General features: G+C 51.9%; 11 protein-coding genes across 11 annotated transcripts; 3 read left to right on the top strand and 8 right to left on the bottom strand.

The window, feature by feature from the left end:
• Positions 1-664: 664 nt before the first annotated feature.
• On the top strand, positions 665-2,833 carry PV10_01940 (uncharacterized protein). The gene has a single exon (XM_016366198.1). It carries the CDS (start codon positions 922-924, stop codon positions 2,050-2,052), a length of 1,131 nt encoding a protein of 376 aa, XP_016229847.1. The 5' UTR covers positions 665-921; the 3' UTR covers positions 2,053-2,833.
• Positions 2,834-2,959: 126 nt separating this feature from the next.
• On the top strand, positions 2,960-3,986 carry PV10_01939 (uncharacterized protein). The gene is made up of 2 exons (XM_016366197.1): positions 2,960-3,645; positions 3,692-3,986. The coding sequence occupies exons 1-2, from the start codon at positions 3,083-3,085 to the stop codon at positions 3,906-3,908; spliced, it is 780 nt and encodes a 259-aa protein (XP_016229846.1). The 5' UTR covers positions 2,960-3,082; the 3' UTR covers positions 3,909-3,986.
• A 625-nt stretch (positions 3,987-4,611) lies between these two features.
• On the bottom strand, positions 4,612-6,282 carry PV10_01938 (uncharacterized protein). Its single transcript, XM_016366196.1, has 2 exons — positions 6,213-6,282; positions 4,612-6,160 (listed from the first exon to the last, which is right to left on the bottom strand). Exons 1-2 carry the CDS (start codon positions 6,243-6,245, stop codon positions 4,997-4,999), a joined length of 1,197 nt encoding a protein of 398 aa, XP_016229845.1. The 5' UTR covers positions 6,246-6,282; the 3' UTR covers positions 4,612-4,996.
• A 5,121-nt stretch (positions 6,283-11,403) lies between these two features.
• PV10_01937 (uncharacterized protein) lies at positions 11,404-13,154 on the bottom strand. The gene has a single exon (XM_016366195.1). The coding sequence runs from the start codon at positions 13,055-13,057 to the stop codon at positions 11,645-11,647; it is 1,413 nt and encodes a 470-aa protein (XP_016229844.1). The 5' UTR covers positions 13,058-13,154; the 3' UTR covers positions 11,404-11,644.
• A 48-nt stretch (positions 13,155-13,202) lies between these two features.
• Positions 13,203-15,255, bottom strand: PV10_01936 (uncharacterized protein). Its single transcript, XM_016366194.1, has 3 exons — positions 14,762-15,255; positions 14,408-14,704; positions 13,203-14,358 (listed from the first exon to the last, which is right to left on the bottom strand). Exons 1-3 carry the CDS (start codon positions 15,035-15,037, stop codon positions 13,387-13,389), a joined length of 1,545 nt encoding a protein of 514 aa, XP_016229843.1. The 5' UTR covers positions 15,038-15,255; the 3' UTR covers positions 13,203-13,386.
• Positions 15,256-15,551: 296 nt separating this feature from the next.
• On the bottom strand, positions 15,552-18,374 carry PV10_01935 (uncharacterized protein). The gene is made up of 2 exons (XM_016366193.1): positions 18,042-18,374; positions 15,552-17,984 (listed from the first exon to the last, which is right to left on the bottom strand). Exons 1-2 carry the CDS (start codon positions 18,283-18,285, stop codon positions 17,323-17,325), a joined length of 906 nt encoding a protein of 301 aa, XP_016229842.1. The 5' UTR covers positions 18,286-18,374; the 3' UTR covers positions 15,552-17,322.
• PV10_01932 (uncharacterized protein) lies at positions 15,631-21,421 on the top strand. The gene is made up of 2 exons (XM_016366190.1): positions 15,631-19,691; positions 19,760-21,421. Exon 1 carries the CDS (start codon positions 15,804-15,806, stop codon positions 17,298-17,300), a length of 1,497 nt encoding a protein of 498 aa, XP_016229839.1. The 5' UTR covers positions 15,631-15,803; the 3' UTR covers positions 17,301-19,691; positions 19,760-21,421.
• Positions 18,786-19,419, bottom strand: PV10_01934 (uncharacterized protein; the record flags this gene model as incomplete). Its single annotated transcript, XM_016366192.1, has 2 exons — positions 18,786-19,091; positions 19,195-19,419. 2 exons carry the CDS (start codon positions 19,417-19,419, stop codon positions 18,786-18,788), a joined length of 531 nt encoding a protein of 176 aa, XP_016229841.1.
• PV10_01933 (uncharacterized protein) lies at positions 19,958-21,211 on the bottom strand (the record flags this gene model as incomplete). The annotated part of the gene is made up of 2 exons (XM_016366191.1): positions 19,958-20,499; positions 20,788-21,211. 2 exons carry the CDS (start codon positions 21,209-21,211, stop codon positions 19,958-19,960), a joined length of 966 nt encoding a protein of 321 aa, XP_016229840.1.
• Positions 21,422-21,868: 447 nt separating the features above from the next.
• Positions 21,869-23,275, bottom strand: PV10_01931 (uncharacterized protein; the record flags this gene model as incomplete). The annotated part of the gene is made up of 2 exons (XM_016366189.1): positions 21,869-22,669; positions 22,721-23,275. The coding sequence occupies 2 exons, from the start codon at positions 23,273-23,275 to the stop codon at positions 21,869-21,871; spliced, it is 1,356 nt and encodes a 451-aa protein (XP_016229838.1).
• A 1,233-nt stretch (positions 23,276-24,508) lies between these two features.
• On the bottom strand, positions 24,509-27,100 carry PV10_01930 (tryptophan synthase). The gene is made up of 2 exons (XM_016366188.1): positions 26,743-27,100; positions 24,509-26,688 (listed from the first exon to the last, which is right to left on the bottom strand). Exons 1-2 carry the CDS (start codon positions 26,879-26,881, stop codon positions 24,605-24,607), a joined length of 2,223 nt encoding a protein of 740 aa, XP_016229837.1. The 5' UTR covers positions 26,882-27,100; the 3' UTR covers positions 24,509-24,604.
• Positions 27,101-27,292: the final 192 nt, after the last annotated feature.

The following is a 27,292-nucleotide window of genomic DNA, read 5'->3' as shown; positions in this document are numbered from 1 at the left end:
CCAAAGATGCGCAACGTGCTATTGTAGACTTCTGAACCTTTATGCCCAAAGATTCTGTGGAACAGATTGCTCAAGATAGACAGAGCACCTCGGCCGCCGTTAATAATACACAGCATCCGAACACGCAGCCTACGTAGGTAAACCAGATGATCGATGGTCGAGTCCCCCAATGCTGGTAATGATGCTCGATTGGGAATCAATGCTCTGTGCTCATGATTCGAGTCCTCATCACAAATGCGCAAATACTACTGGCATGATCCAGAACACTTTCACCGCTGGGCTGGAATCGATGGCTTTGGTCAGACACCTCAAGACAGTCTGATGACTTGAGGAGCAAATCTGCAAGTCAAAGTGATCAAACTCCTGAGCTCCCCCGTCAAGGCAGGATGGTTGCATGATTGGCGCACTGCGGCCATGCTTGATTTCCCGGTACCTCTCAAGCCTTGACCCATTTCCTGATGCAATCTTAACACCGTAACCACCGCCCAATCAGCAGAACCTTGGGCTCCAGTCTTGTCTACTTGGTCTCTAGCCTCGCCCGCCTCGCCCTATCACTTGTCGCTCGGACGCCTCCACCCCTTCCAACGCCTTCGCTTCTGCGCAGCGCGGGTCCATCGCCATGAAATTGCTTCACCATTATGACGGAGCAACACTTTCGAGACACGGCTTGACCAGGCGGAGCAGCGTCTGGCCCCATGAAATCAAACTCATTCATCCTATACACTGGCGCCAATCCAAGAGTATAACCATGCGCCTCGTCTGCTCCCGTCTCTTCCTTTCTTCTTCCTCTCGACAACCTGCTCCATCTCAACCTTGACCTTTGTGTCCCGTCGCTCTTTTATTTTCTTTGGTTACATCGGTTCTTCAAGAGTCTCTCACCGAGCTCTAGTCATTCTTTATCGAACCAACTCGCCTTACAACATGGTTGCCAAAATTACCTCAGCCTTCGTGGCGACTTCCATCCTGGCATCCTCTGCCATGGCTTGGGAGTCCACAACCACAACCATCGACGAGCCATGGCTCGATTGGGAGACATCAACCACCACCACGCCCGTCTCCCCTGCGACCACCACCTCCATCGACGAGCCTTGGTTGGACTGGGAAAGCACAACCACAACCCCAGTCTCCCCTGCTACCACCACCTCCGTCGATGAGCCCTGGTTGGACTGGGAAAGCACAACCACAACCCCAGTCTCCCCTGCTACCACCACCTCCATCGATGAGCCTTGGTTGGACTGGGAGGGAACTACCACGACCACGACACCCGTGTCCCCTGCCACCATAACATCGACAACCCACGTCTGGGACGACTGGGTTCCATCCAGCGTGCCTGTCGACCCAGCGGTGACCACAGTCACCTGGGGCGACTGGCCCTTGACCCCTGTCTCCCCCGAGACCTGTGACGTGGTCACTGTTACCTATACTGGCGAAGGATGGTGGGTTCCAGACCCCGCTGCCACCTGGGGAGACTGGGTTGAGTCCACCACCACCAAGCCTGTCGTGCCCACCACCACCACCAAGCCTGTGGCCCCAACAACCACAGATGATTCTACCTGGATTGACTGGGAGGAGTCGACCACCACTACCGTTGCACCCGTCACCACCACCACCGGATGGCCTGCCCCCGGCACTACCACCACCAAGGGACCTTCTCCAGTGACAACCACTACCACCACCAAGGCTGCTACCACCACCGCCGCCCCTGCCCCCAAGGCCACATGCCCAGCCGACAATGGCAAGAGTGTCCTCGCTGGAGGCTCCTGCGGTTGCAATTTCTCCGTCAACTGCGGTGTCCGTGCCACTCCTGATAGCAAGTCCAAATTCTGGGAACAAACCACCAACGGCGTCGTGCCCACTCTCGCACAGTGCTTGGCCCTTTGCGACAACAACGACAAGTGTGAGGCTGCTTTGTGGGTTGATGACCCAACCAGCGGTGACTACCACAAGTGCTGGCAGATCAGCGGTCTTGGACAACCCACCGGCACTGGTGTTGCCCAGATCTCCTACAAGAACAGCTGTTCTGGCAAGTGCTCCTCATCTTACAGCGCATAACTGGCTTGATTGTTCGCACGACCTGGACCAGTCAACGACCAGTCCAATCGTCGGCCATGTCATCTCTTTGGCTTACAGTATCTGCATAATTTTCTTCGACAGCATCTACATGTGGTGTATGGAACGGTTTGGAGACAGTCATGGGGCAAGTTATAAAGTGGTCTGGAATAGCTACATTGCGTCTATTCAAAGGCTCTGCGACCACCACCTGTTGAATTGGAATCTTGCACAAGTAGCGTGGTCTCACAAACTTTTGACGCCTCGGACGACGCCTATGATTTTGATAATGTCTTGTGAAAAAATCAATTCTCACACCACTGTTGCTGCTGGCTTTTTGTCTTGACCGACGTAGGATTTACATACTGGTGTTGGCAATGGAGCCCTTTTAACCACTCGTGCTTTCTTCTCACATGATTGCAACGAAATTGTCGTATAAAAATTGTCGCCTGCCGGTCATCGGCAGACTCCATAGAGTCATCTTGATGACATTGGCCTGTGCGAAATTCAACTGTCGTGTGCAGGCCCTGATTTCTTTTGTCAGGTTTATTGGAGGACCGGACCACCTCAAAGCGGCGGAAGGCTTTTTGAGCACGTCACTTGTCAGCCGATATCTCGCTCCGGTTCCTGATACTGTCTTGGCTGTCACAGTCCCACCGTTCATCTTTCGTAGGTATGCTACCATTTCTACAAGCTACTCTCTGAGCCCTTGCTATCGATAATCATGACCTACAGATACAACCTTCGACACCGTGCTCCTTCAACTTAAGGAGACTTGAGGAGAACTTGCAGCATGATATCCTCCTCAAGACGCAGGATCAAGCTTGGAAAATGCACTTGGCGGCAAGTCTCACAAGAAGCACACCCGTCAGCCTTTTTCATGACTCGTGCGACCGTGGAGTGGATCCCACGACTTACACGACCTACCTAGTATTTGGCCATTCCTCGACTCTTCTCCTCGCCCATGACAGCAGAACTTGACATTCTCGATATTACTCGCACCTCCCATTGATTCCACATCCGTCAGTTCGACATGGCCTCCATGAAGGGAAGAGTAGTAGCAATCACAGGAGGTGCTTCTGGGATCGGGCTAGCGACAGCCAAGCTATTGGCCCAAAGAGGTGCACAGCTTTCACTTGCTGACGTCCAAGCAAAGGCTTTGGACGACGTTGCAAATGATATCGAGGCTCGACATGGGGCTCGACCATTGACATACATCTTAGATGTTCGTGACGCGCAAGCCGTCGACAATTGGATCACTCAGACGTTAGACAAGTTCGGTCGCTTGGACGGCGCAGCAAATTTGGCCGGAGTTATTCCAAAATCAATCGGAATCAAAGGTGTTGCGGACCAGGATCTCCATGAATGGAACACGGTCATCGGGATCAATCTCACAGGCGTAATGCTCTGTATGAGGGCGCAGTTGAAAGGAATTTCTCCGGGGGGGAGCATTGTTAATGCGTCTAGCATCGCAGGCTTGGTTGGTCGCCCCAATAATGCGTCCTACACTGCCAGCAAGCACGGCGTCATTGGATTGACTATGGCAGCCGCAAGGGAGGTGGGAGCGAACAATATCAGGGTGAATGCGGTTTGCCCGTGGGTGTTTCACAATCCCGAGAAGACAGAAACTAATCAGTTACAGGGGTTCTATTGAAACTCCAATGGTAGATGAAGCCAGACGCATTTCCAGTGAACGAAAAGGCATGGTCCTCACACGGGAAAATGCCAACGAAGAGGTTGCTCTCAAGAGAACGGGCCAGCCAGAAGAAGTAGCATCTCTGATTGCCTTCCTCCTCTCAGCAGAATCCAGCTACATAACTGGCTTGGCCTGTCGAGTTGATGGAGGATGGATATGCTAAAATGAATGTCGACTGGCTCGATATATGGGCCTTTCGTTCCAAACCTCGTGAATCGGACAAAGTAGAGATCAATCTCTTTTGGCAGACTGCTTGGATTCCATAAACACTCTTCACGTTGCCAAATATCGTTCTTGCGTCAAGTTCAAAGGCCTTTGACTTGCATCACAGTTTTCGCGAATCTTCAAAGGTTAGTTCTACGCAACGAAGGCCCTCCAGAGCTGATGACTTGCTCGCCATCCCCAAAATGTCGGGATACACGGCGTGAGCATTCTCCCTGGGAAGTCCAGCAGACCTTGAAGGTGTAGAGATTTTGTTATACGTCGGGACTCGTCTTCCATCCTTGTTAGGACGAGCTCCGCTAATGATTCAGTATGACTAGTAGCTTCCACCACACCAATATTCTGGGAGGGGTCGATCTCTGACTGTGCCAATCCAACAATAATCTCACGCTTTTTCTAGAACCTTGAGCTGCATCAAGATGTCTACTACCCTTCTCAAGTGTCTAAAGGGCCGAGTCGGTACACTACGCGCTCGTACATGTGCTGAGCCCGAGTCATGCGATCAAGAGCCCGAAAAGCAGGGGAAGGTTAGAGTAGTAATCAACTTTGCAATTTTGCGTGAGACCCCGAGGCTAGATTACCAGGTCAAATTAACTAAGAATGGTTTCAGGCTATAGAAAAGAAGTTTTTAATGTTGCTTATTACAATCTATGTCTTGTTCACTCGTCGGATGTTGAGTGGTTTGATAACGAGAGCAAACCGAGTCACACCAAGCTGTTCTTGCATGGAGCGGATATCTGACCTTCCCAACCCCAAAAGAGAGGACACATATGTTTAGAATAATGACCCAAGCTAATTTTTAATCCATATAGAGAGATTGATGGACTCAGAGGCCGATTGACGTCGGTGATCATAGGCTGCCATTTGGACCAAGAATACCACCAGAGTTTGAAGCGGCAAAACAAAAGGTATATGCTAGAAATACTGAGCAATGGATCTTTCCGATCTCCACCACACATAACCCCATTCCTACCAGGACAAACGCATCAAGTACCTGTACCGGATTTACGTATCGTCCGTGGGCTTTCGCTAGGATCGAGAACGCAATTCGCTCAGATACTCATCTACCAGGGCCAAGGCTTCAACTACATGTTGTGGTCGCCCAGTAAAATGACAGCGGACATACCCTTTCATAGTTACATCGCCCGCCTCCCCAAATGTCAAGCTGCCTGGGCTGAATAGAACTCCCTTTGTCTCCAGAAGAGACTGGCAGAATTCCACGTCGTCAAGTGGGCTGCCCGATGGCTGTGTCAATCGGATGAATCCTATTGCGCCAGCAGTGGGCTTGGTCCACGAGCACATATCACTATTTCTGTCGAGAAAGGCTTGTATGCTGGCGAGGTTGTCCCTTGCATATTCGAGGTGCTTCCCCAGAATTGCCCCTCGGCACCTGTCGCTCAACGCTTCAGCAGCAATTGCCTCATCGATCGACCCAGTTGCTTGCACAATGTAACTCTTCGCGTTGGCGAGCAGTCTTAGGAATGACTGGTTGCGAGTGGTGATCCAGCCCACTCGAATTCCTGAAAGTCCCCAGGCTTTGCTCATCGATCCAGTGACGACAACCCGGTCGTAATCATGTTCAACAAATGACGGTGCTGGCTTTACGCCGTGAAATAGAGGTCGAAATATTTCATCCACCAAAACAATAATTCCTTGCTCCTTGGCCGCTTCCAGAATCTGTACTTGAGTCTTTTCGTCGACGTGGGAACCTGCAGGATTGCTGGGACTGTTTATCACGATCATCTTGGTATTCGGCGTGATCAACCCCTTCAACTCTTTCACGTCCACTTTCCAACCATTCTGTGGACGGAGCCGTAACAGGGAGACTTCGCATTGCTGTGCAAGAGGGTATTTGGAGAGTTGCTCATAGGTTGGGTATGTGCACACCACATGATCACCCGCCTTGAGGAGGCTCTGAAATACCATCAGGTTGGCTCCAGTGGTGCCGGCCGCAGTCAGGATGTGATCTTCGGTGATCCAAGATTTTCGGTGTGTGTACAATGCTGCTATGGCGCGTCGAAGGGCTGTGCTTCCCTGCATTGGACCAAGACCCAGCTTGACATGGTGGAAGTCAAGCGCTTTGAGCGTGCTCGTCTTATCGTTGGATATCTCTACCAAATCATTGATTGACAGGCCGGGAGTTGCACTTCCAGCAAGCGTGTAAGTCGCACTGGGGCCTTTGCCCTCAACCCACTGCGCAATAGTCGTCAGCAGCATGTACTCTCATAATCTCCGTGTGGCTTACCTTGGGGAGCTCGAAAGTTGCTAGTTGAGACATGTAGCTTCTCGAAGGTCTCGAGGTATGCACCAGTCTTGTGGACGTGTGGAAATAGATAAACTTGTCAATGAGTCATCCACTCCTGACGTCGATTCCCCGCCACGCCCTTGGGATGATCTCTGGCTTGGCATCCTTAAATGATCGTCGGTTCCCCACGCTGATAAACAATCCTGTGGTGGCCATGCGAGACCCTCGCGTTAAGAACTTGACGTCGTCCCATCCACAAGCCATTTAATCGATCCGGCCCTCCCAAAAGCCACCCTTTTGGAGATAGACCTCGACCGTCTAGACACTACAAGTCGCAAATTCGAGAGAGTCCTCGTCAATTGCCGCGGCAATCTCTGGAAATCGTTTACGAAAAGTGCTGCTTACCTTCCAGTTCACCAGTTGCGAGATGTGCTCCTCGTATACAGGGTTTATGACCATATGGTCCCTGGAGTGCACGCTTTCTTTGCTGCTGATGAGTACAGCACGGGGGTTGTATCCCCAACAAACATCGAAGCTCGAGCTGTACACCGCGGCGAAATCATCTAGCTGGATGCTCGGGTGACGGATGAGGTACTGCCTGACCCTGGGCCTGTAATCTCTAGGTTAGTGCGTTAGTATCAAGCATTCTCAAAGGTTCGTTACCACGGGAGCCTGTCTATCCAGGCTGGGTGCCGAGTAGAGAGTTGTTCCGGAATTGGTCGTAGCCATGTTGGCATGCCGTCCCAGCTCCCTTTGTTTTGTAGCAGCATCCACTGAAACAATCAGTAATTGCCTACGATATGCCGCGCAGCGAACATACTCTTGCAAGGCTGAACATGACAAAATGAACAGCAACTTGCTGTGGAAGCGAGTCAATTTCCGTGTAGCTCCGCACAATATCGAGAATCACGTCGTTTGCATCGCCCCTTCGGGAAGCTGAGCTTTCAATAAGACGACTGAGATCTGGAGGGGAGCTTGCGATCATTTCTGACAAGTGTCCTGAGAGTTGCGAGCTCAGAAGCCCTTGAAATATCTGATCGGCAAGACACGTTGGTGGCACATTGAGCGGAAATTTCTGCCACTCCTGCAGCTCTGGGGACAAGGATATCGTGCTTATTGACGACAATGTCGATGGATGGTCGACTGGGCGCATGGCTTCCATTGCTCGAAGCTGCATTGCGGCAACTTCGGTTCGTAATTGATTATTCTCGTGCTGCAAGTTGTGTACCCTGAAGTCCAGTTGGGCGGCTCGATGCGTCTGCACCTCGAGAGCCTCAGTTAGACCTCTTACTTGCTCGGTCAATGAGTCGACAGTCCACTTAGCCCGGTCGCGCATCGCCTTCTGGGACCTGCGATCTCGCGCTCTTTTCCTCTGCATTTCTTCGTCAGAGCGGCGTGGTTTCTCCGGAGATCCCTGGTCTTGGGGCGAGTTTCTCTCCGATGACATCTTGACTCCCCGTGGAAGGCGTTGATACCGGATCGGCTAGGGAAGCTGATGCGGTAGTTTCTGCGAGCCCGTTCTCTGGACTGCTCTTCAACTACTTAGCCCGCTAATGCCGAGCAGGTGTAAATAAACAGCAATAACCTTCATGTCCTCCAGATTTATGCGGGGTCGAAGGTCGGGGTTCGTGTGGAGGCCGGGGCCCGAAGGCCTATGACCCAGCGCTAATGACTCAGTGTTTCTTCCGGAAAGCATTTTCCACGACCCAAGACACAACTGCCTGGTAACGCAGTTCGGACCGGGATCAGTGAAACGGCAAACCCAGAGTCAACGATGCTTAAGGGCAAGGTTTTCGCCGAAAGACTATGAACGACATTTGACTAAGTAGACATCCAGAATCCAAACAAAGTCGTCTACCTTCAATAACCTCTCCCTTGCCCCAGTGACGGCTCAGTTCCTAGTCCTATCACTCACAAAACCGTCGCGTCATTATGCCCAAGATTATCACAATCGGCCACCTTACAACCACTGGCAAAGAGGCCAGAAACACGTTAATTCAAAGTTTCGAACAGATTGCAGAGTACTCCAGGCAGAGCGAGCCCGGTGTTTTGGTATACGCCATCACCATCCCCAGGGACCCGAGCGATGATAAAACAATATACATGATCGAAGAGTTTGTCATTGCGACCAATATCTATATGATACGTAGACTGATAGTCCTCTCAGGTACTCCGATCAAGCAGTATCTGATGCCCATCTAGCTAGCAAGCCGGTCCAGGACTTGATTGCCTTGTTTGGTGCCGAGCCTGTACTCGCTGGTGCGCCCTTGGTGTATCAGCTGGAACCCGTTTACAGCTTCTCCAAAGCAGATGTCTCAAAAGTGAAGGATCCTTACATTGTGGTTGCGAATCTTGAGTACAGGGTCGGGACAGCTGAGAAGTCCCTCCATTATTGGAAGAATGTCGTCTCCTCTTCAGAAATGGAAGATGGCACCCTCTTGTACGCCTTGGCCAAGGATCATAGTAACCTGGACCACTTGCATACGGTCGAAGTGTATCAGAACGAAGATCATCTCTGGGATATTCACGCGAAGAGCAAAGCAGTGACCGAGTCAGTTGCAAACACGAAGGACATTCGCACCGGCCTTACCCTCTCGCATTTGAAGCAAGTTGGGGGCTTTCTTTCCAGACCCTAGGACGCAATTTGTCAACTAGACTCGATCGCCGGCTACTCTGTTCTTTTGTATATTCTCAATACTTATGAACCCGCTTTAAAATCATGTAAGATGACTTAGAGACACGACGGAGCCAATTCAGGAGCTCCACCCCCCAATCCCTTGCCGGACCCACCCGGGACATGTGCCTTCAACGAGGCGATGATTCATTAGCCTGTCGTCACATTATGGGCCCAAGAAGGGCTCTGATATAAAACCTGGGGATGAGCCCAGTCTTGTAAAAGTTCGATTCTTTTCTTCATGGTACCGTGGGTCCAATCACCAAGGTTTTCATCCCTTGTCTAGCCTTCGGTAATTTCAACTTTGTCATTCCAACTCAATATGGGCTCCATTGGTCCCCCGACGCCGAGCAAGAGACCCATCCGGGTGGCAGGATGCTCTGGAGGTGTGTTTGTTTGTTTGTTTGTTTGACACTCCTGAACAGTACTGATTCCGTAAACAAGGTGTGTATGACAGGAAAAGAGCCATCCATGACATTGCGAAGAATGAGGATGTTGATGTCATTACTGGAGATTGGATGTCGGAATGCAACATGACACTACGAGGATCCGATAAGCGAGATCGCATGGCAAATGCAGAGATGAAGTCCGGCTCATCTGTTGCCAAAGGCTATGAACCATATTTCCTTGAGGAATTAGATCCCGCTATTCCATGGCTGGCCAAAAAAAACGTCAAGTTGTGCGCCAACGCTGGTGCAAGTGACGTGTCGGGCCTGGTGGAAGCTGTCAAAGATCTTATCAAAAAGCATAATGTCGATCTGAAGGTGGGATATGTCGACGGCGATGATGTGACAGATGCGGTCCTCGAACTGTATCGAAAAGGTTTGCGAGTCCTTCCCTGGAGCAGTTCTCATTCTCATCCTTGACTAGGGGAACAATTCCCAAATCTTCCGGCCAATAAAAACATATCTGAATGGGGATTTGACCCTGTATGCGCACAGTGCTATCTGGGAAGTACAGGCATAGCAGCAGTTTTTGCTGGTGGTGCTGTAAGTCCTACGACATCTCGCACGGCCTTACCCCTAACTTCAAATAGGATATTGTACTATGTGGACGGGTTGCCGATGCCAGCCCGACAATTGGTGCAGCCATGTGGTGGCATGGATGGAATCGAGAAGAGCACATCCACGAAATGGCTGGGGCATTAATGGTCGGTCACATCATTGAGTGTTCGACGTACGCAACTGGAGGGTATTACTCGGGATTCAAGGACCTCGGCATTAAAGACACAGACATGGGATATCCAATTGCTGCCATTGATGAGTCTGGAGAGGCAATCATAACGATGGAAAAGGGTAGGCATGGATTAGTCACGACCGCAACAGTGGCAAGCCAGTTACTGTATGAAATCCAAGGCCCTCTATACTACAACTCAGACGTCACAGCTTCAATTGAGGACATGAAGCTAGAACAAATGAGCGAAAATACAGTTCGTGTGTCCGGGGTCAAAGGACTACCCGCCCCGGCGACTACAAAAGGTACGTCAGTGCTGTTGTCTTCCACTGTTAGGATACTGAGCAAGTCCAGTGGGCATAACAGCCAAGGGTGGATACCAAGCCGAGTTTCATTTTTACCTAACAGGTCTTGATATTGAGGAAAAGGCGGCCATGGTTGAACGTCAGACAAAAGCATTAATGGGCGACCACGTTGACAAATTCTCTTGCTTGAGATTCATGATAGCTGGACAAGTTCCCGACGATCCGCAATCTCAGGAAGAAGCGACAGTTGATATGAGAATCTTCGCCCAGACCCGCGACCCTGACATCCTCAGCGGAAATGCGTTTGTGGACTCTGATCGAGGGTCATTTGCAAGGTTCTGCATCGAGAACCTACTGCAAGGCTACCCCGGATCAACTATGGCACCTGATATGCGGACTGCAATCGGTCGTCCATTCTTTGAGTACTGGGTTGCTCTAATGCCACAAACATTTGTCCACGAAACGGCGCATCTTCCAAACGGCACCACAATCAATATCGAGCCACCGAAGAATGTTCGTGTCTACGAAAGAGAGCAGCCCTCATATGAGACACGACAGCCAGTTGACCTAGAATCCTTTGGTCCATCGACCCGAGCGCCCTTAGGTCATATTGTATTGGGCAGGTCAGGGGACAAATCATCCAATGCAAATCTGGGTCTCTTTGTACGACATGATGATGAGTGGGACTGGCTCAGAACAATAATGAGCACATCTAAGCTGAGATGTCTTTTAGGAAAAGACGACAAGGGGAAACAGATCGACCGTTGCGAGTTTCCTAACCTTCGAGCAGTCCATTTCCTGCTCAAGGATCATCTTGACCGGGGCTTTAACTCGACGAGCAGCTTCGATAGTTTGGGGAAGAACTTATGCGAGTACATCAGGGCGAAGCATGTTGATATACCCAACAAGTTCTTGCAGAGAGGGCGGATTTAATTATTGGTTTCCATGGCATCAAAGCACATAAGTGTCAGAGAGCTGTAGATCAGAAGCCCTCCTCGTGTAAACGTGGAGAGACAATCGAGCTTTTTACCTATCAATTAAACAAGCAGGGCCATGATTGAATATGATAAACAGAATTAAAAGCCTTATCAGCCCACACAAGCTTTTTGACTCTCAGTCATTGGGGTAATCAACCCACACCAGAAGGCATCAGTTCAATTTGTATATTGCTTTACACCCAAGCTCCACTGGGGTTACTGGTGTCCCTTTTCCCGCCACGGAGCGCTAAACGGGATCAGTATCTTCTTTCCAGAATTCTAGACCATGCGACGGCCCTCCGCTCAATCTTGATCTCCCCCATCTTCGAGCTGCTTCCGAAGGTTATCAATATTTAACTTGAGTTTGCGCCACAGAATATAATCGTTCAAGTCCATGGCTGAGTCCACGGGCTCATCTGCAAGATCCAACATCTGCCAATCCTGACTCAGCTTGAGAGAGATGTCGTTCTCGTTGTCCTGATCACGGGCAATGTCCAGCAGGGCGCTCACAAACGCCTCCTGGATGTATGCAAACGAAAATCCATGCGTGATTTTGGCTGCGGCTTGGACAATCTCTTCTGGGAACTCGAGGTCCTTGTTGCTCTTGAGCTTCTTCTGCCAGAACCGATTATACTGAATGCGTTGGTCAAGGTTTGGATTGGAAAAAAGGTACTTGCGATCAAACCGACTCGGCCGTTTTGCGATGCCAGGGTCAAGGCGTTCAAGGTGATTGGTAGATCCGACCATGAGGATACCCTGGTTATCGGAAATGCCGTCCACGGCGTTAAGAAAGAAAGAGCGAACTTCATCGGTGACGAGGCTGTCGAGGTCTTCAAATACCAAGTAGCATGGGGCTTCCTGGCGAGCTTTGGCAAATATGGCCTCGATGCTATATTCGGGTGGGGCAAAACTAACGAGAGATTTAACGTAGAGAGTAGGAACGGGTGGAGTTCGTTGGTAAAGGCTATGCATGGTCGCTTTGATAGAGATGGTCTTGCCATTACCGGGAGGGCCGTAGAAGATGATGCCGCGTTTCCAGGGAACTCGTAGTCGTTGGTACTGTTCCTCGGATCCAAAAAAACGTTCGACGGTGTCGAGCAGATCATGCTTAAACGACTCCTCTAGTATGACGTCGTCCCAGCGAGATCGGAGGATGGACTGATATAGATTAGGATCTTTGGCCCAGTACCCACTGTTGAAGACCCAGATCTCTTCGTGCAGCTGGGACTGCCACTGGCCAACTGTTCTGACCAAGGAGCGAACGGCAGCTGTGTCGCCAAGAATGTATTGGTTACGGATGGTCGGGAAAGAACCGGCACCATCGCGGCCATCGACGAGATAGACGAGGAATTCAAAGTTGTTCCATTTATATATGAAGCTCTGGAACAGTTCGAGCTCGCCGAGCGACCCGCTACCTCCATCCAGGCGACGAAATGGCGGCATGAAAATGGTCCATTTGAGGCTATCGGGCCAGGTTCTAGCTTTGGAGTTAGGCTCATTAGCTTGTGTCGATGCAAAGCCTGCAGCGCTGTAGCCTTGGAGGTTGGCATTGTATTCTGGAACTATGGTGATGGGCACACCGGGATATGCGTTCTGGATGGAGTCGGCAATGACTGCATCGGTGTTAACGCGGGCACCACTAGAATGACGGAAAAAGGCCTCTGCAACGCTAGGAGTCCTGGATGAACCCTCTTGCGTGTTTGAGAGAGATGCCATGTTTGAATGTCGGTGCGAAAGCAGTGGTGTGCAGATGCGGTGTGTAGAGCCTGAGTAGATGGTATTGATATGGTCATGTTTGAGGTTCCAAGAAAGTACGGGGATGGGGTAGCGCGCCGACAAAGCACAATCAACCTGTGATCTCATTGCAGCCTAGCCGTGCTAGCTTACAAGCCCCTCGGCCCCTTGGCCTTTTCGGGCGGGGGTTTGGATTCCATTGGGTACCGTATTGACTTGGGTTAAGCCCGAAACAAAGACACTTTTTTTAGCATCGTGGGGCCGAACAAGACCAAGAGTGTTGATCTTTAGCCTCGTAAGGGGTCTTACGGTCAGCTCAGACTGTCTGAGAGCAAAGTCGAACCCTCTTCCCGTGCAGCTTCTTTGCCTAGATTGGCCTCGATCAGCCTGTCGAGCCACAGCCAGGGCCTCCCTGGGTCTTTGATAAAATTCCTCCATAAGTGTTGCTGGAGCTTCAATTTATTTATCATCATGTCGACCATCACCTCAAATTGTCCAGTGGCTCTTTCGCCTCGACTTAGCAGGGTCTGGAGAAGTTGCATTGCAGCGAAGATAACATAGAGGACATTCCTATTGATGTCCATGAGGTGCAGGCCTATCTGTGACAACGTCCACAGCTCAACCAGACGCACAGGATGGACTTCATCCCTGTACAGAAGTGGGTGAACTTTCCGCACCAGAATAGAGCATTGAATAAAGGCATTTTCAAAGCTTTCAATTTGGAGGAGCCCCACAAGCATTTGCTTACGTAGCTGGGGCCATGGATAATGGTGGATTTGGAAGCTGTTGGAGCGGGCCAAGTCGGACATTGAGGCTCTAAGGCTGTCCACGTGTTTGCCTTCATCTCCGACTTGGACCTGACGCAAACATTGTTGGGCTGATTCTCGAAGCTGTGTTATGCTGTCTTGTGTTGTATGATCAAGCTCCGCCATGGCCGATGTTGGGCATTCCCGCCCATGGAAAGCTCCTCGCTCACGCAGACAGAAGGGACAGCGGCACTGGAAATGGTAACGGGCTTTCAACTCGCGCTGTCGTTGAGGGGTAGGATTCGTAGGATCAATGTATGCAATAGTCACTTGCTCGTGTGGGGCAACGGGGCGCAGACTTATGATGGTCAAGGCGCCGTAAGAAGAGGGCGTCAGGGCGGCAGAGGGCGGTGCTATATCAAAGCGGACAAAGGCATTCGGGTCACAGGAATGGTTGAGGAGGGCTGCCTGAGGGTCGAGTGCAAGTCCAATGGGTTCCAGGAGGGGAGTGATCATGGTGAAGCTATTGCATGCGACCTGTGATATCTGAGTGCGACGTCGAGAAAGTGGAGCAGGATCGACTTACGCGACAGACAAACAAGACAAGCTTGTCAAGGGAGAGATCAGTTGCGGAGTCGCTTCTCAGCTTTTGGGCGATGAGGCAAAAGTCGTTCCAGGTCTGTCCACCAATTGCCCGCACTTGGCTGTAATGGTGTTCCATGGCTTCAAAACTGTCCCAGCTCTCTTTCGTCAACAGGTGAGATTCGTGGCGTCGTAAGAGACGCAGCAGTGCTCGATTGGTGGTTGGCAAGACGCTTGGTTGCGAGGCATAGACCCTGCACTCGTGTTTGTGGTATTCATCCCAGGCTTTTCTTTGGCACAGCTGAGCAAACCCTGAGAGTCAGCATTTCTCCGTCAGAGTTGCTATGGGCATGATTACCTGGCCACAGTATCGGACGGTCTTGCAGGCCTTGCACCTGACCAATTTCAGGATTGTATCTTGACCGGCAAATGTAGTCTGGTCATACGGAGACCGGTAGCAGTAGTCGCAGTATCTGCTGATGTTGGCAACGTCAAGTATGAGAACCAAAGGTTGGGGGATTTGCAGAATTTGGCATCCGGCATCGAGATGAGTTGAAGCAAAGGTGCCACGTCCACAGCCTGGGATTTCCTTGACGTAGACACGAGAGTCTTGAGGGAGTTGTAATGGACTCATGGTGACGTTGGATTCAAAATGTACAATGCTTGCATGGGAACAGCCATCCGAGCCTCGTGAAACCAGCCTTGGCCTAGCCTAGCCTGGCGGTTGGACCTTATCTTACCACAAAACCCTTGATGATCGTGATGGAGGTGGTTGGAATGAGTCTGTCTATGTTGGAAAGGGATCGCCTAGCTGGTCCCAGCTAACAATAGGAGTAAAATATATGGTAGAAGTATGTACCTATATCTCCTCAGTCAAGTTGTTCGTCGAGATACAACCTCCACCTCCTATTTTCTAGGGCGCTCGCCGCCGTTTAGGTGGTGGAGGGAAAGTTGGAAACCCCGCACCCTGGCCGAGGGGGCCGATGGGCCCAAGTGACACCAAAATAGCCCCGAGCGTAGGGAGCCCTGAGGGGTCTCGGGGTGTAAGTAGTAGCCTAGATGGAGGTGATTGGAGGCGTAAACCTAGCTGCGTGCGGTCAAAGAGGTACCTACCTGTAGATATGACTCAATGTCAGTCATTGCATCATCTGAAGTGAAAAAATTTATCTTATCGCGCAGGAACCAGCCCCGGTTGCTCCTTCCTCATTCTAACCATTACCACTCAATTACCACTCAATACGCGGCGGTCGTGAGGAAAGTGCGACGGTTGAGATTTCACTCGTATTGATTTCTTCTTCCTCGATTTCTCAATTTCTTCTTGTATTTCACACCTTCAAAACCTCACTGTCATCCTCACCCTCACCCTCACACACTCGTCCTACGGGCGTCCCTCCTCCACCATGGCTCTTCGCTCTCGCCCAACGAGGGTTCTGACTCACCTCTTACCTCGTACCAAATGCTCCTCTCTTCTCCCATCAGTTCCATTCGCCAGGCGACCTTATGCGGCCACTGCCACTGCTGTCCCAACCTCGTCCTCTATCCCTGTACAGAATGCTACCCAGATCAAACGAGACGCATCTTTGCCAAACCCTGATCCTTCAGAAGACTCCCCAACCGCCACCTTCCTCCATCAAACCACGCCCTATATGGTCCCCACCTACGTTCGCCCACCTCCAATGATAGTACGAGGTCAAGGCTGTCTCTTGTACGACAACGAGAACCGCGAATATCTTGATTTCACCGCTGGTATTGCCGTCGTGTCTCTCGGCCATTCAGATCCCGGCGTCGCACGGATCCTCGCACAGCAGTCGCAGCAGCTCATCCACGCCTCCAATCTCTATCACAATCCCTGGACCCCCACCCTCTCCAAGCTCCTCATCGAAGAAACCCAGAAGCAGTCGCCTGGTTCTGAACTTAGTCAAGTCTTCGTCTCAAACTCGGGTTCTGAAGCCAATGAAGCCGCCATCAAATTCGCGCGAAAAGTCACCTACGCAAAAGATGCCCACACAACCCAGCGAGACATTGTATCCTTCCACAACTCTTTCCATGGTCGAACCTATGGATCTCTGTCTGCCACTCCGAACAAAAAGTACCAGCCCCCCTTTGGCCCCATGCTGCCCGGCTTTCGCTATGGCACCTTCAACGACGTCTCTGCTGTTCAGAGTTTGATCGATCAGAACACTGCGGGCGTCATCGTCGAACCCATTCAAGGCGAAGGTGGCGTCAACGTGGCCAGCACTGAATTCCTGCGCGCACTTCGACAAAGGTGTGATGAAGTCGGCGCCATTCTCATCTTTGATGAGATCCAGTGCGGTCTATCACGCTCCGGCCAACTCTGGGCCCATACTGCCTCGGGTGTCCATCCTGATATTCTGACCACGGCCAAAGCCCTTGGAAATGGCGTTCCAATCGGTGCAACCTTGGTCTCGGGCCGCACCGTCACTCCCTTTATCAAAACTGGTGACCACGGTACCACCTTTGGTGGCAATCCTCTCGCTTCTCGCGTCGCCCATCACGTTTTTCAGCGTCTGGCTGACCCGACCATACAAGATCAAGTCAAAGCCAAGTCATCCTTGTTCTTTGATGCATTCAAATTTATGAAGCACGCCTTTCCCACCGTCCTGTCAGAAGTCCGTGGCCGAGGACTTATCATTGGTTATCAATTAACCGACTCGGCCAAACCCAAAGCAACTGAAGTCATTACTGCGGCAAGAGAGCGAGGCTTGCTCATAATCACTGCTGGCGACGGCGTCCTAAGAATCGTACCACCCCTGACTATCACCGCAGATGAGATTAAAAAGGGCCTAGATATCTTGCAACAGGCACTCGAGGTTGTCTTTGGCCAGTCCGCCAGCCTTCCCCCCACCCCAGGTCAACAGGAGATGGCTGGCCGATGAGACCCAACACCCACCCCGGTCCCTATCTAACCTCCCCCTCGGGAATTTTCATACCGTGCTGCCCTCTGTAGCTGGGGCATGCGGGCTGCTCCCACCTTCCACCCAGCACTCCATCCTCGTCCTCGAGCTGGAAAACCTCCACCTTGAGCGGCCGGCAACATTTGATCATCTCTTTCTCGTTGTCGCTACCAAAGCCCCATTGTGACAGGTCCCCCCCAGGACAAGTTGACAACGCCAACAATAAGTCCTGCTCCGCGAAAAACTCGATGAAGTCTCCTGCCCGCGCCGGCGAAGGGTTCATGAAATACCTGCCTTGATCATCGAGCCCCGTGACCTGAAACAGATTGATCACGTCATGTACGTCGGACTCATTGAGGCCAAAGGGCAACACCGCCCGCGTCAGGTTGGAATGACAGTGGTAGTCATACGACGCCCCGGCGCCAGACAGAAGGGTATTGATATAAGGGTCACATCGTGTCCCCAACAAGTCGTGGCACCGACCACCCGTCTCGTCCACGCCATACCAAGATAGAGAATCACCAATGATAGTCACCAGTGGCCGCATATAAGGCAGATTGGACCAAAGCCGGGCTCCCGTCGTCACGTGAGAAGAATGAAGTTGTTTCGTACGTGATGCCCAGAATCTCTCGCGAGCGTTGTGGGCGTTCCAAATGTTCAAGTCTCCTGTACGACGTCAGAATGTACAGCTCGGGTGGAAAATCAACCAGCTTCACTGCATACCAACCTGGGGCCCCTCTGGAGTGCTGATACGGATGATACTCTTCGCCGGCGCCTGCCAAGCACGCCCCGACCGGATTGGAAGCGTAAAGGAATCGATCAGCTGCCTTGGGCTCGCTTGTATAGACTTATACAATTCTTCGTTGGCCTTGAGCGGAGAACCAGCAGTCGCCAGATAGGCTGGGTAGGGTGGCGGCAATGGTTTCCGGGCACGAAGCCTCTCTGCGTCGCTTTGTCGGCCTGTCATGCCTCAGCTACTTCTCGAGATTTGTGCAGAGGTGCGCCGACAATCCTTTGGTATCTTTTTACAAAAATCAGCCAACCCAACGTATTGAAGGAATAGGTCAAGATTAGAGAACCAAGCAAGCCTTTTCATTAATGTCGCATTGAAAAGGTCCCAAAACCGCTCCCACGCTTGGGACTTAGCGGGCCGCACATCTCCACCCACGGAAACTCTCGCCACTCGTTGCCATGTACAGTACTTAGGTATGGAACTTACGAGTACTCCGTAGGTTATCAAGACTACCCGACTTTGCCCCTTTGCTTGAACAAGATAGAAGTCAACAGACCCCAAAACCTTCACAAACTCAACGACTGGCGTTTGATTGGAACGATGTAATCCCATTCTGTCGAGTGGGCACTCTGGCCATGGGCGTGCTGTGCAGGTCTAGTAAGGTTCGTGGAAAAATAGAGGAGATTGAGTCTGAGCAAGCGAATTTCAAAACAGGTTGATGAATATCAGAATGCTCACGCTCCTGACTCGCTATTGCCGTACGAAACAAGCTCAATCAAGTATCCATCAGGATCCTGCACAAAAGGAATCTGTTGGACCATATCCCATAACCCAATGTTGCGACCTTGTTTGGGATCCTCGGCGCCGAGAGCGGCGACGATAACCTCTTGATTTATTCGAGATCCCATGTCCTTGACGACTTTTAGGCCTTGGGATCTGAGATATTCCATGGCCTTATCCATGTCAGGAACTGTAAAACATAACTTGATGAATCCAATCCCTGGGTTTGCCTGGGCATTGGTGATGAGACCATGTGAATCCTGGACGGAGATTACTGGTTGATTAGCCGTTTTCTTAATACCCTTGAAGGTTACAGCGATTTTTGCCATGTTGATCACATCAGCCAAAGCATACCTAACTTACTTTGTTCTGAACAAGTTCCAAGAGGCCCTCCCTAGCAAACATGGCTGGATCGCCTTCGGCTGGATAAGCAAGGAGTGCAATGTTGACCGTCTCAAAGTCCATCCGCGCGAGTTCCTTCATACCCAGTATCTTGGTATAAAATGCAAGTGATGCTTCCATGCTCGAGACGCGAAGGCCGATTTGGTTGAATTTCCAGCCATGGGTTGCTGCCAGGCTGGGCGACATGATTACAAGAAGTGGTGCTTGAGTGGTGGGCACAGGTCTAATGGTCAACTATGAATTGATTACTTCAAGCCAGAATATGGACGGATGCTTGCTACCTATACACGACACACCCAAAGGGACCGACTCTGGAGTCAATCCACCGATGGGCCGGTGGAAAGGTGTTTCCCCCGTCCTTACCCCCGATCACCGCAGCGTCTCCACTTCAATCGCATACCGAGCGTGACCGAGGTAACACATATTCTTAGTCAAGGTTCACCACTTCTTGATGACTGGTAGGCATTAACCAACAACGATCCAGCCTTGCTGCTATCTGAATTTGACCAGATTATGACATTTACAGGTGGTCAAATCTTTCGGAGAATGACGACAAAGTTCTTACAAACGACAGGTGGGTTAATGTTCCACCACGTGAGGGTCTCACGAGCGGAATTCCCTCCTTACATGATTTCCAGATTATGGCATCATGGTCTACGTACGTGCGCCCTTTCTTTGTACCAGGTCACCATGACATGCGTAATGTACTAGCGATGCGAGGTCTCTACTGGGCCAGATATCCACCATCGACAACGACGCCAGAGCCAGTCACCCACCCAGCCCCTTCGCCGGCCAAGAAAACGGCGACTCGTGCAATGTCTGCTGGCTTGCCCGTCCTGCCCCAAGGATGCAGCGTATTCAGCGCTTGGTGTACGTTCTCCGTGCCCATCTTTGCGTACATGCCCTCAAGCAAATGGGTGTCAGTGAAACCTGGCTGAATGGCATTGATATGGATGCCGTCACGTGCATACTCCAGCGCCGTGGCACGTGTGAGCTGCAGAACCGCCCCCTTGGAGGTGCAGTAAGAGGAAGCACCCGGGTAACCAGCGCTTGAAAAGATCGAGGCCAAGTTTATAACCCAACCGCGATCTGGCAGTGATGGGTTAAGAGGCTTCTGGGAGAGAAACTGGGTAACAGCGTGTTTAGTGCCAAGCCAGACGCCGCGGACGTTAATGGCGAGGCTTCTATCGAGCACTTTCACGTCGGTCTCATGGATGCGCTGAGGGACGCCATTGAACCCTTCTCGGCTTGTTTCCGCGGAGATGCCTGTGGGTGATAAGAGTGGTTAGCATCGACACGAAGAAGGAATACATGTCGGCACATGGGGCGTGGCGAGGTGTCGTATCCTCCTCTGCTTGAGTAACAGAGACCATTGGCACGCAGCAGATCTCCAATCGGCCCAGCAGGAGCAAATTTAGCAGTGATCTTGCCACCCCGTCAAGATTTGGCTGAATCCCTAAGGGCATGGGATAGATTGTCTTGGCTCCGCTCAGGACAAAACGACGGGAATTTCGAGAATGGCATTGGCATAGAGCTGGAAGCCAGGCAACTCACCGGCATTGTTGACCATGATATCCAATCTGCCAAAGGTGTCGACGGTGAAAGCTATAGCGTTCTTGACACTACTCTCGTCCGTAACATCGCACTTGACATAAGCTGCTCGCTTGCCTCGTCCCTGGGTGTTTCCTTTCGGATCTGACGAAGCTGGCCACCTGTTATTGACGAGCTCAACCGTCGGGGTCTTATGGTCAAGCTCTGTCTGGGTAGCTTCGACGGTTGGTGCAGAGGCTGGAACCGGGGTGAGATCGGCGGAAACAACGTAGGCACCGGCAGCAGCGTACGCCAAAGCAATAGCACGGCCAAGGCCTGTGCTAGCGCCTGTGATCAATGCGACCTTGTTTTCAAGAGATGCAATGTTGCCGATCGGGGAATCGGATGCGGGAAAGACGGGGACATTGGCGGATTGTTGGGCCGTCATTGTTGGGTAGATTATACTGGTGTCAACAAAGGTGGAAACCGAGGTCTTTGAGATTCGAATCGAGAAGTGCTGGTCTGTAGCACCCGTGTACGTTAGACTCCTGGATAGAGTTGAAACTGGTGGTGGGATCACATGGTTATATATACCCAAGGTTTATTTTGGGCGTCCAGCTACAGATCATGCCGAGGATCAATAACAAGACTGTCGCCTGCCTGACTCGAGATCTTTTGCATAACTCGACATTGTTCTGAGGATGGTGGCTGACCCAGCAATTTGGCACCTATCGGACAGACCGCGTGCGGGGATTTTCTGGGGCGGGCGGAGATGGCCTTATTGATCATGTCACGCTATGGCGCTTGGCTGGACGTGTACAACAAAATACTCGACGCCTGATCAGGGGCCACAAAGTGTCAACCTCGTCCGTGTCCCCAGTGCTAGACTCCAAAGCCGTGCCAGAGATGTAATACTTGATTCTCGGAAAGACATGGACGGCACAAAGAGTGTTGGGGCACTCCCGACGCTTGATGCCAACCTTGAATTAGAATTGACGCCGAGAACTCCATATGCATGCAATCAGTTCTCCCATCGAAATGGCAACATGCGTGGAGCCTAGACGGACCACGGTGTCTGAGGACGGTGGAAAACGTTTCATAATTATCAGGCAGGCAGTGGAGTGCTCGGCGCGGGCTTGCTCTGCTCAGCCAGTTTGAACGCTTGCTCCAGACTTAATTCGTCATCACTGTCATCGGATAAGTCATCCAGGATTTTATCGATGGTGGCAGCCCTTTCCAGGGCGGAAGCTGCGGCGGCGGCAGCCACGTCGGAGGTCTGATGAGCAAATGCGACGCGCTTCGGCGAGGTCATGGAGGTCTGGCTAAATTGGGCTCGAAGTGGGGATGTTTGTGAAGAGAAGAATTGGGAAGAAGAATCTTGGGACGAGCGGGTGGGAGGGTAGTGACCAGAATTGCTGGGGCTTGCCATGAATAGCAGTGTTTCTACGGCATCTGCCTCTAGAACAGCATTCTGGCTCGGCGTTCGTTGATTTGGCATTGGGCGATCTGGGTGTAGGGGGCGTGGCTGGTGATGAGAGGGGTGTGGCTTCTGGTACGACGCGTTAGGGGTGGGACGTCGACGTGAACTAGGCAGAATGTCGGCTGGAGGAGCTAGAGCGCGGCGTGGAGAAGCGGATGAGTGGGTTGGGCTGGCAGTGGAAGGGCGGTTGTCAACAGCAAGGGTACTTTCAGATGAGTCGCTCTCGCTGGAAGCGCGATGGTACTTCCGGGCCATGACAGTCCGAGGTGACAGTAGAGAGGATTCGGTGGGTTGGTGAAAGGCAGAGACGACTGAGCGAGGAGACTGCGAGGCCAACGACTCGACCTCGTCAAAGTTTCGAGACTGCCAACCATTTTGGACTTTGAGCATGGCATACTTGAGCTTGGTACGTAGCTGCTGAGAAATCTTGACACGGTCAGCTTGAAACGCGTGAGATGAAGGAATAGCGGTACGTACTTCTTGAACATTGCCAGCACTACTTCCGTCTGAGACCATACTAGAGGTGCGAGAATGCACGGCGGCGGCGGAGGAGGAATTGATCACATCCGCCAACCCATTGACACTCGACCTTTTGACGTCCCCGGTCGCGGTCCGTTTGGAGCCTGATAAAGCAGATGGGTCAGGACTCTGGGAGGCGGAGCCAGGCCCTTGATCCAAAGCCACCTCCTTCTTAATGCCATCAACGGTGCTAGGCTTCTTCAACCAGCGCTCTGGGTGAGCCAGGTCCTGGGTGTCGAGCGAACTCGAAATGGCCGACGTGGGAGGGGTTCCAGAGTCGTCATGGGGAACGATGGCATGGGTATGGGAAGATGGGAGGTCATGGGTGGATATTCTCAAGGGCTCAAATGGTGGAGATGCAGAGGGTATAGATGTTGGATCGGGGGAAGGAGTGTTGTGAGGCGGAAGATGGTTCGAGATGGGTGTTTCTGTCAGATTGGGTTGCTGTGGAGCTGACGGCATGGTTGTCGCATGGTGTAAATGGCGTTCAACTGGTGCAGCGATATTGGTCATGCCCCAGAATGCTGACTTGCAAATTTGCAGGTGTGCAGTCGATGGCGAGCAGGCAAGTGTGAGGTAATCGGTGTGGCGAGTAGACAAGTAGACAAGATAAAAGCAGACGTGTCCAAGCAGGTGAGGATAGCAAGGATACAACGTTTGGGAGCACGACGCGTACAGAACGGCGTCGGCGTCTGTCCTGTCAGGTGGATAAGAGACAGTGGTGGCAGCGTGCGTAATAGGGAAAGTGAGTACCTAACTTAGTGGAGGACGAGGCTAAAAACCTGGCAGGCTGTGGCAGGCTCGTGGCTTCTGTGCTTCGGTGCTTCTTTGCTTCTTTGCCTGATACTGGCACCGACACCTGGCAGGCTGAAAGATTAGAATGCCAACTGCCAATAATGAGGGTGGCAGGCGTGGAGAATGGAGACCGATTGACGGATCTTGAGGCCTTGAGGCGTGCACGGCAACCACGGCGTGCTCATACACTAATAAACTACTAGGTACTACTTACTATTTAAGAGGCACCTAATAAACGGGGAGCTGGTGGGGTCTCTGACGCCCATCGGCCCTCGAGACGCGTGCGTGTGATGTCTTTGATGCCTGCGCCGCGTTGCTTTTGGACCATTGAGTAACGCGAACGAGTTGGGTCTCCAAAAGCCAGGAACTCAAGTGGACAATACAAATTCATTGCCATACAGTGAGTTTGACGAGGAATGCAAAGGAGAATGATTGGGAATAGTGAGAGAAATGATGGAGACTAGGAGCAGTCTGTGCAGCTGCTATCGTCTTTGATGATCCTCATTCTACTCATTACAGTACTAGGTAGTACTTGTGGTGCCACAGTTCTTGCTTGGTAAAAGGTGCGTGGCAGCGGCACGCGTGGATATCTTATCTTATTAAGCACTTGGGCGCTGTTCCTAGGCCAGGTGGTTACCAAAGTGGGCGAGTTCCAGGTGACCAGAAGAAAATCATCCTTCTTTTAGGCGTTGTTTGTCGCTCGGAGCACCCCTTCACCGCCCCTCCCACCCTGTGGCCCCTCTAGACTCTAGAGTTCAGCCTTGTAAAATCTCAGTTGGTGGTCATTGTTGCCGATCTTCTTGTGCCCCCGACCACCCCCAAGCTTGACCCTTTTGACATCCAATATATTCCACCAAAGCTTTGACCACACCGCTGTCACGTCTTTCTCGATTCGATTGCAAGTTTTTAATGGGCATCATGAAATAAATGGCCAGGCCGGGAGAGGCTCGATCATGTCACACCAAATGCATCGTACCTATGTACGTTTACTGAGCCTGTCTGGAAACCCTTCTCCAGCAATCCTTCAACACCTCGATCCAGGCAATCTTAAAATCTCAGATCCCAACCAATGGCCGGCCCAAGCTTGGGCAATTCATCCGCTACACTTTGTACATCTTTGTCTCCACGGCCACTGAGACAGATAACTAGACTCTCCTCCTTCTTCATAGTCTTTGCCACCTGCATCGCTCCGTAGATCGCGTGGCTCGACTCCAGTGCGGGGATGATGCCTTCAGTCTCGCTCAACGTTCGGAACCCAATCAGGGCTTCAGCATCGGTGGCATTGATGAAGTGAGCCCGATCGCTGTCCTTCCAGTTAGACAGCTCTGGTCCCACGCCCGGATAGTCGAGCCCAGCCGAAATCGAGTGTGTGTCACTGATCTGCCCGTGTTCGTTCTGAAGTACGTAGGTTCTCACACCGTGGAGCACCCCAATCGAACCACCACCCAAGGTAGCAGAATGCTTTGCCGTGTTGACGCCTTCTCCGCCAGCTTCCACTCCGATCAATTTCACAGACGGATCTGAGCTGAACGGGTAGAACATGCCCACCGCGTTGGACCCTCCACCAACACAGGCAATCACGGCATCCGGCAGTTTCCCTGTCAATTCCTTGAGTTGCTCCTTGGTCTCTTGTCCGATCACGCTCTGGAACGTCCGGACGATGGTAGGGAACGGGTGAGGTCCAATGGCCGATCCAATAATGTAGTGGGTGGTATCAAGATCAACCACCCACGCCCGGAGTGCCTCGTTGACGGCGTCTCGTAGAGTTCTGGATCCTGCCTCCACTGCCACAACCTTTGCACCCAAAAGCTTCATGCGAAACACGTTCAATGCTTGTCTTCGCACATCTTCGGCGCCCATGTAGACCACGCATTCCATGCCGAATTTGGCGCACACTGTCGCTGTCGCCACCCCATGCTGGCCCGCCCCCGTCTCGGCAATAATCCGTTTTTTACCCAGCCTTCGTGCAATCAGAATCTGTCCGAGCGCGTTGTTGATTTTGTGGCTTCCTGTATGGTTCAGATCTTCTCTTTTGAGGTAAATCTGCGCTCCGCCCACTCTTTCCGTCAACCTATCTGCCAGGTGAAGAGACGATGGACGACCCATGTAGGGATAGTAAGACCGGAATTCTTGCCAGAACTGGGGGTCGTTTTTGGCCTTGGAAAATCCCTGTTCGAGCTCGGCCAAGCAGTCCATCAGAGATTCAGGCACATACTGCCCACCAAACTGTCCGAAGCGCGCGGGAATGGCATCTGGGTTGGGAGCAGATCCGTTGGTGTCTGAATTGAGAGCATCTAGTTGATCAGCTAGACCAGGCTCCGCGGGAACGTCAGCATCGGTGATGACTCTGTCTACCTGGACTTGGTGACCATCAAGGCCATTGACCGTGTTTCCATTGGGCTCCTTGGCCGAAGCCATGGTCTCGACGATACCGACCTCTCGCGTGAGTCCGTCAGTCGCATTGAAAGCACCCACACTTCTTCCTGTAATTTGTGAGCAGTATGCTTGCACAGCTGCAGCTCGTTGACCCTTTTCCGCCTTGCCCAATTCGGTGACAATCTGGCTGCCAATCACGACCCCGTCTGCAATCTCGGAGACGCTCAAAAAGTGCTCCCGTGTACTAACGCCAAAGCCGACTGCGGCGGGCACACCACCAGAGTACTGTCTGACTCTCTCGAGCAGTTCTGGCAACTTGGTGTTCAGAGTCCCAGTGGCTCCGGTGACGCCCATGCGAGAGACCACATAGATGAAGGAGTCGGCGATCTTGCAGAGTAGTTTCATCCGTTTGTCTGAGGTGGCGGGCGCAATGAGTGGCACGTACGACAGTCCTTCCTTGGTACAGTTATTTCTGAAGCGCACGGCCTCTTCGGGGGGCAAATCGACCATGATGAAGCCATTGACACCCGCCTCTTTGCAGTCTTTGAGCATGCGATCCTCGCCGTACCGTAGGAGAGGATTGTAGTAGCCCATGAACAGGACAGGCACCCGCAGCCCTCGCTTTCGGGCGTCTCGAACAAATTGAAGGGTATCGGTGACGGTGACACCATTGGCGAGGGCCACAGTATTTGATTTCTGAATGGTGGGCCCGTCTGCGATGGGATCGGTGAATGGGAGGCCAAGTTCAATGACATCTGGAGAGTGTTAATGAGCAGATTCAAAGGGTGAGAGAGTCTATCTTGTCTCACCAACACCACCGGCCTGCAGCCCTAGCATAATGTCCGGGGTTTCCTCCGGAGTAGGATAGCCTGCCGTGAAGTAACCCACCAAGGCAGAACGGCCATCTTTCTTTGCCGCGGCAAAGGCAGATCTTAGGTGGTCGGCCATGACGAGATGAATTCAATAGGGAGAGGAGGAGAGGAGAGTGAACGAGGGAGGTGGAGGCAGCCCAGCTATATGCTTAGAATCAAGAAGTGAGTCACAACTCCAGTCTGTGCAGTTCGAACTGAATAGACTGGGGATGTTTTGATATGGAGTCGCCTTCGTGTAGAGCACCGTCGGGGGAAACAATTTTGGTGGCGGATGGAGGAAAATGTCCCTGGTGCCCTGTCAATGGGAGATCGGTTTGGTTTAGTTGCAGGTGCTGCTGCACGGTACTAGTATTATTCGATCTGACCATTGGATCCACAATTTTCTGGACATTTTACTGGACAGGAAGTGGGAGTCGGGGCTGAAGGGCCTGGAACTCCCTCTCGTCCCTAGGCACTGTACACCTACCTACCCTAGGTGTGCGGGCAG

Source organism: Exophiala mesophila, assembly GCF_000836275.1.
Source record: "Exophiala mesophila strain CBS 40295 unplaced genomic scaffold supercont1.1, whole genome shotgun sequence".
NCBI lineage: Eukaryota > Fungi > Ascomycota > Eurotiomycetes > Chaetothyriales > Herpotrichiellaceae > Exophiala > Exophiala mesophila.
Note: the sequence above shows the minus strand (reverse complement) of the source record. Positions and strands in the feature narration are given on the sequence as shown.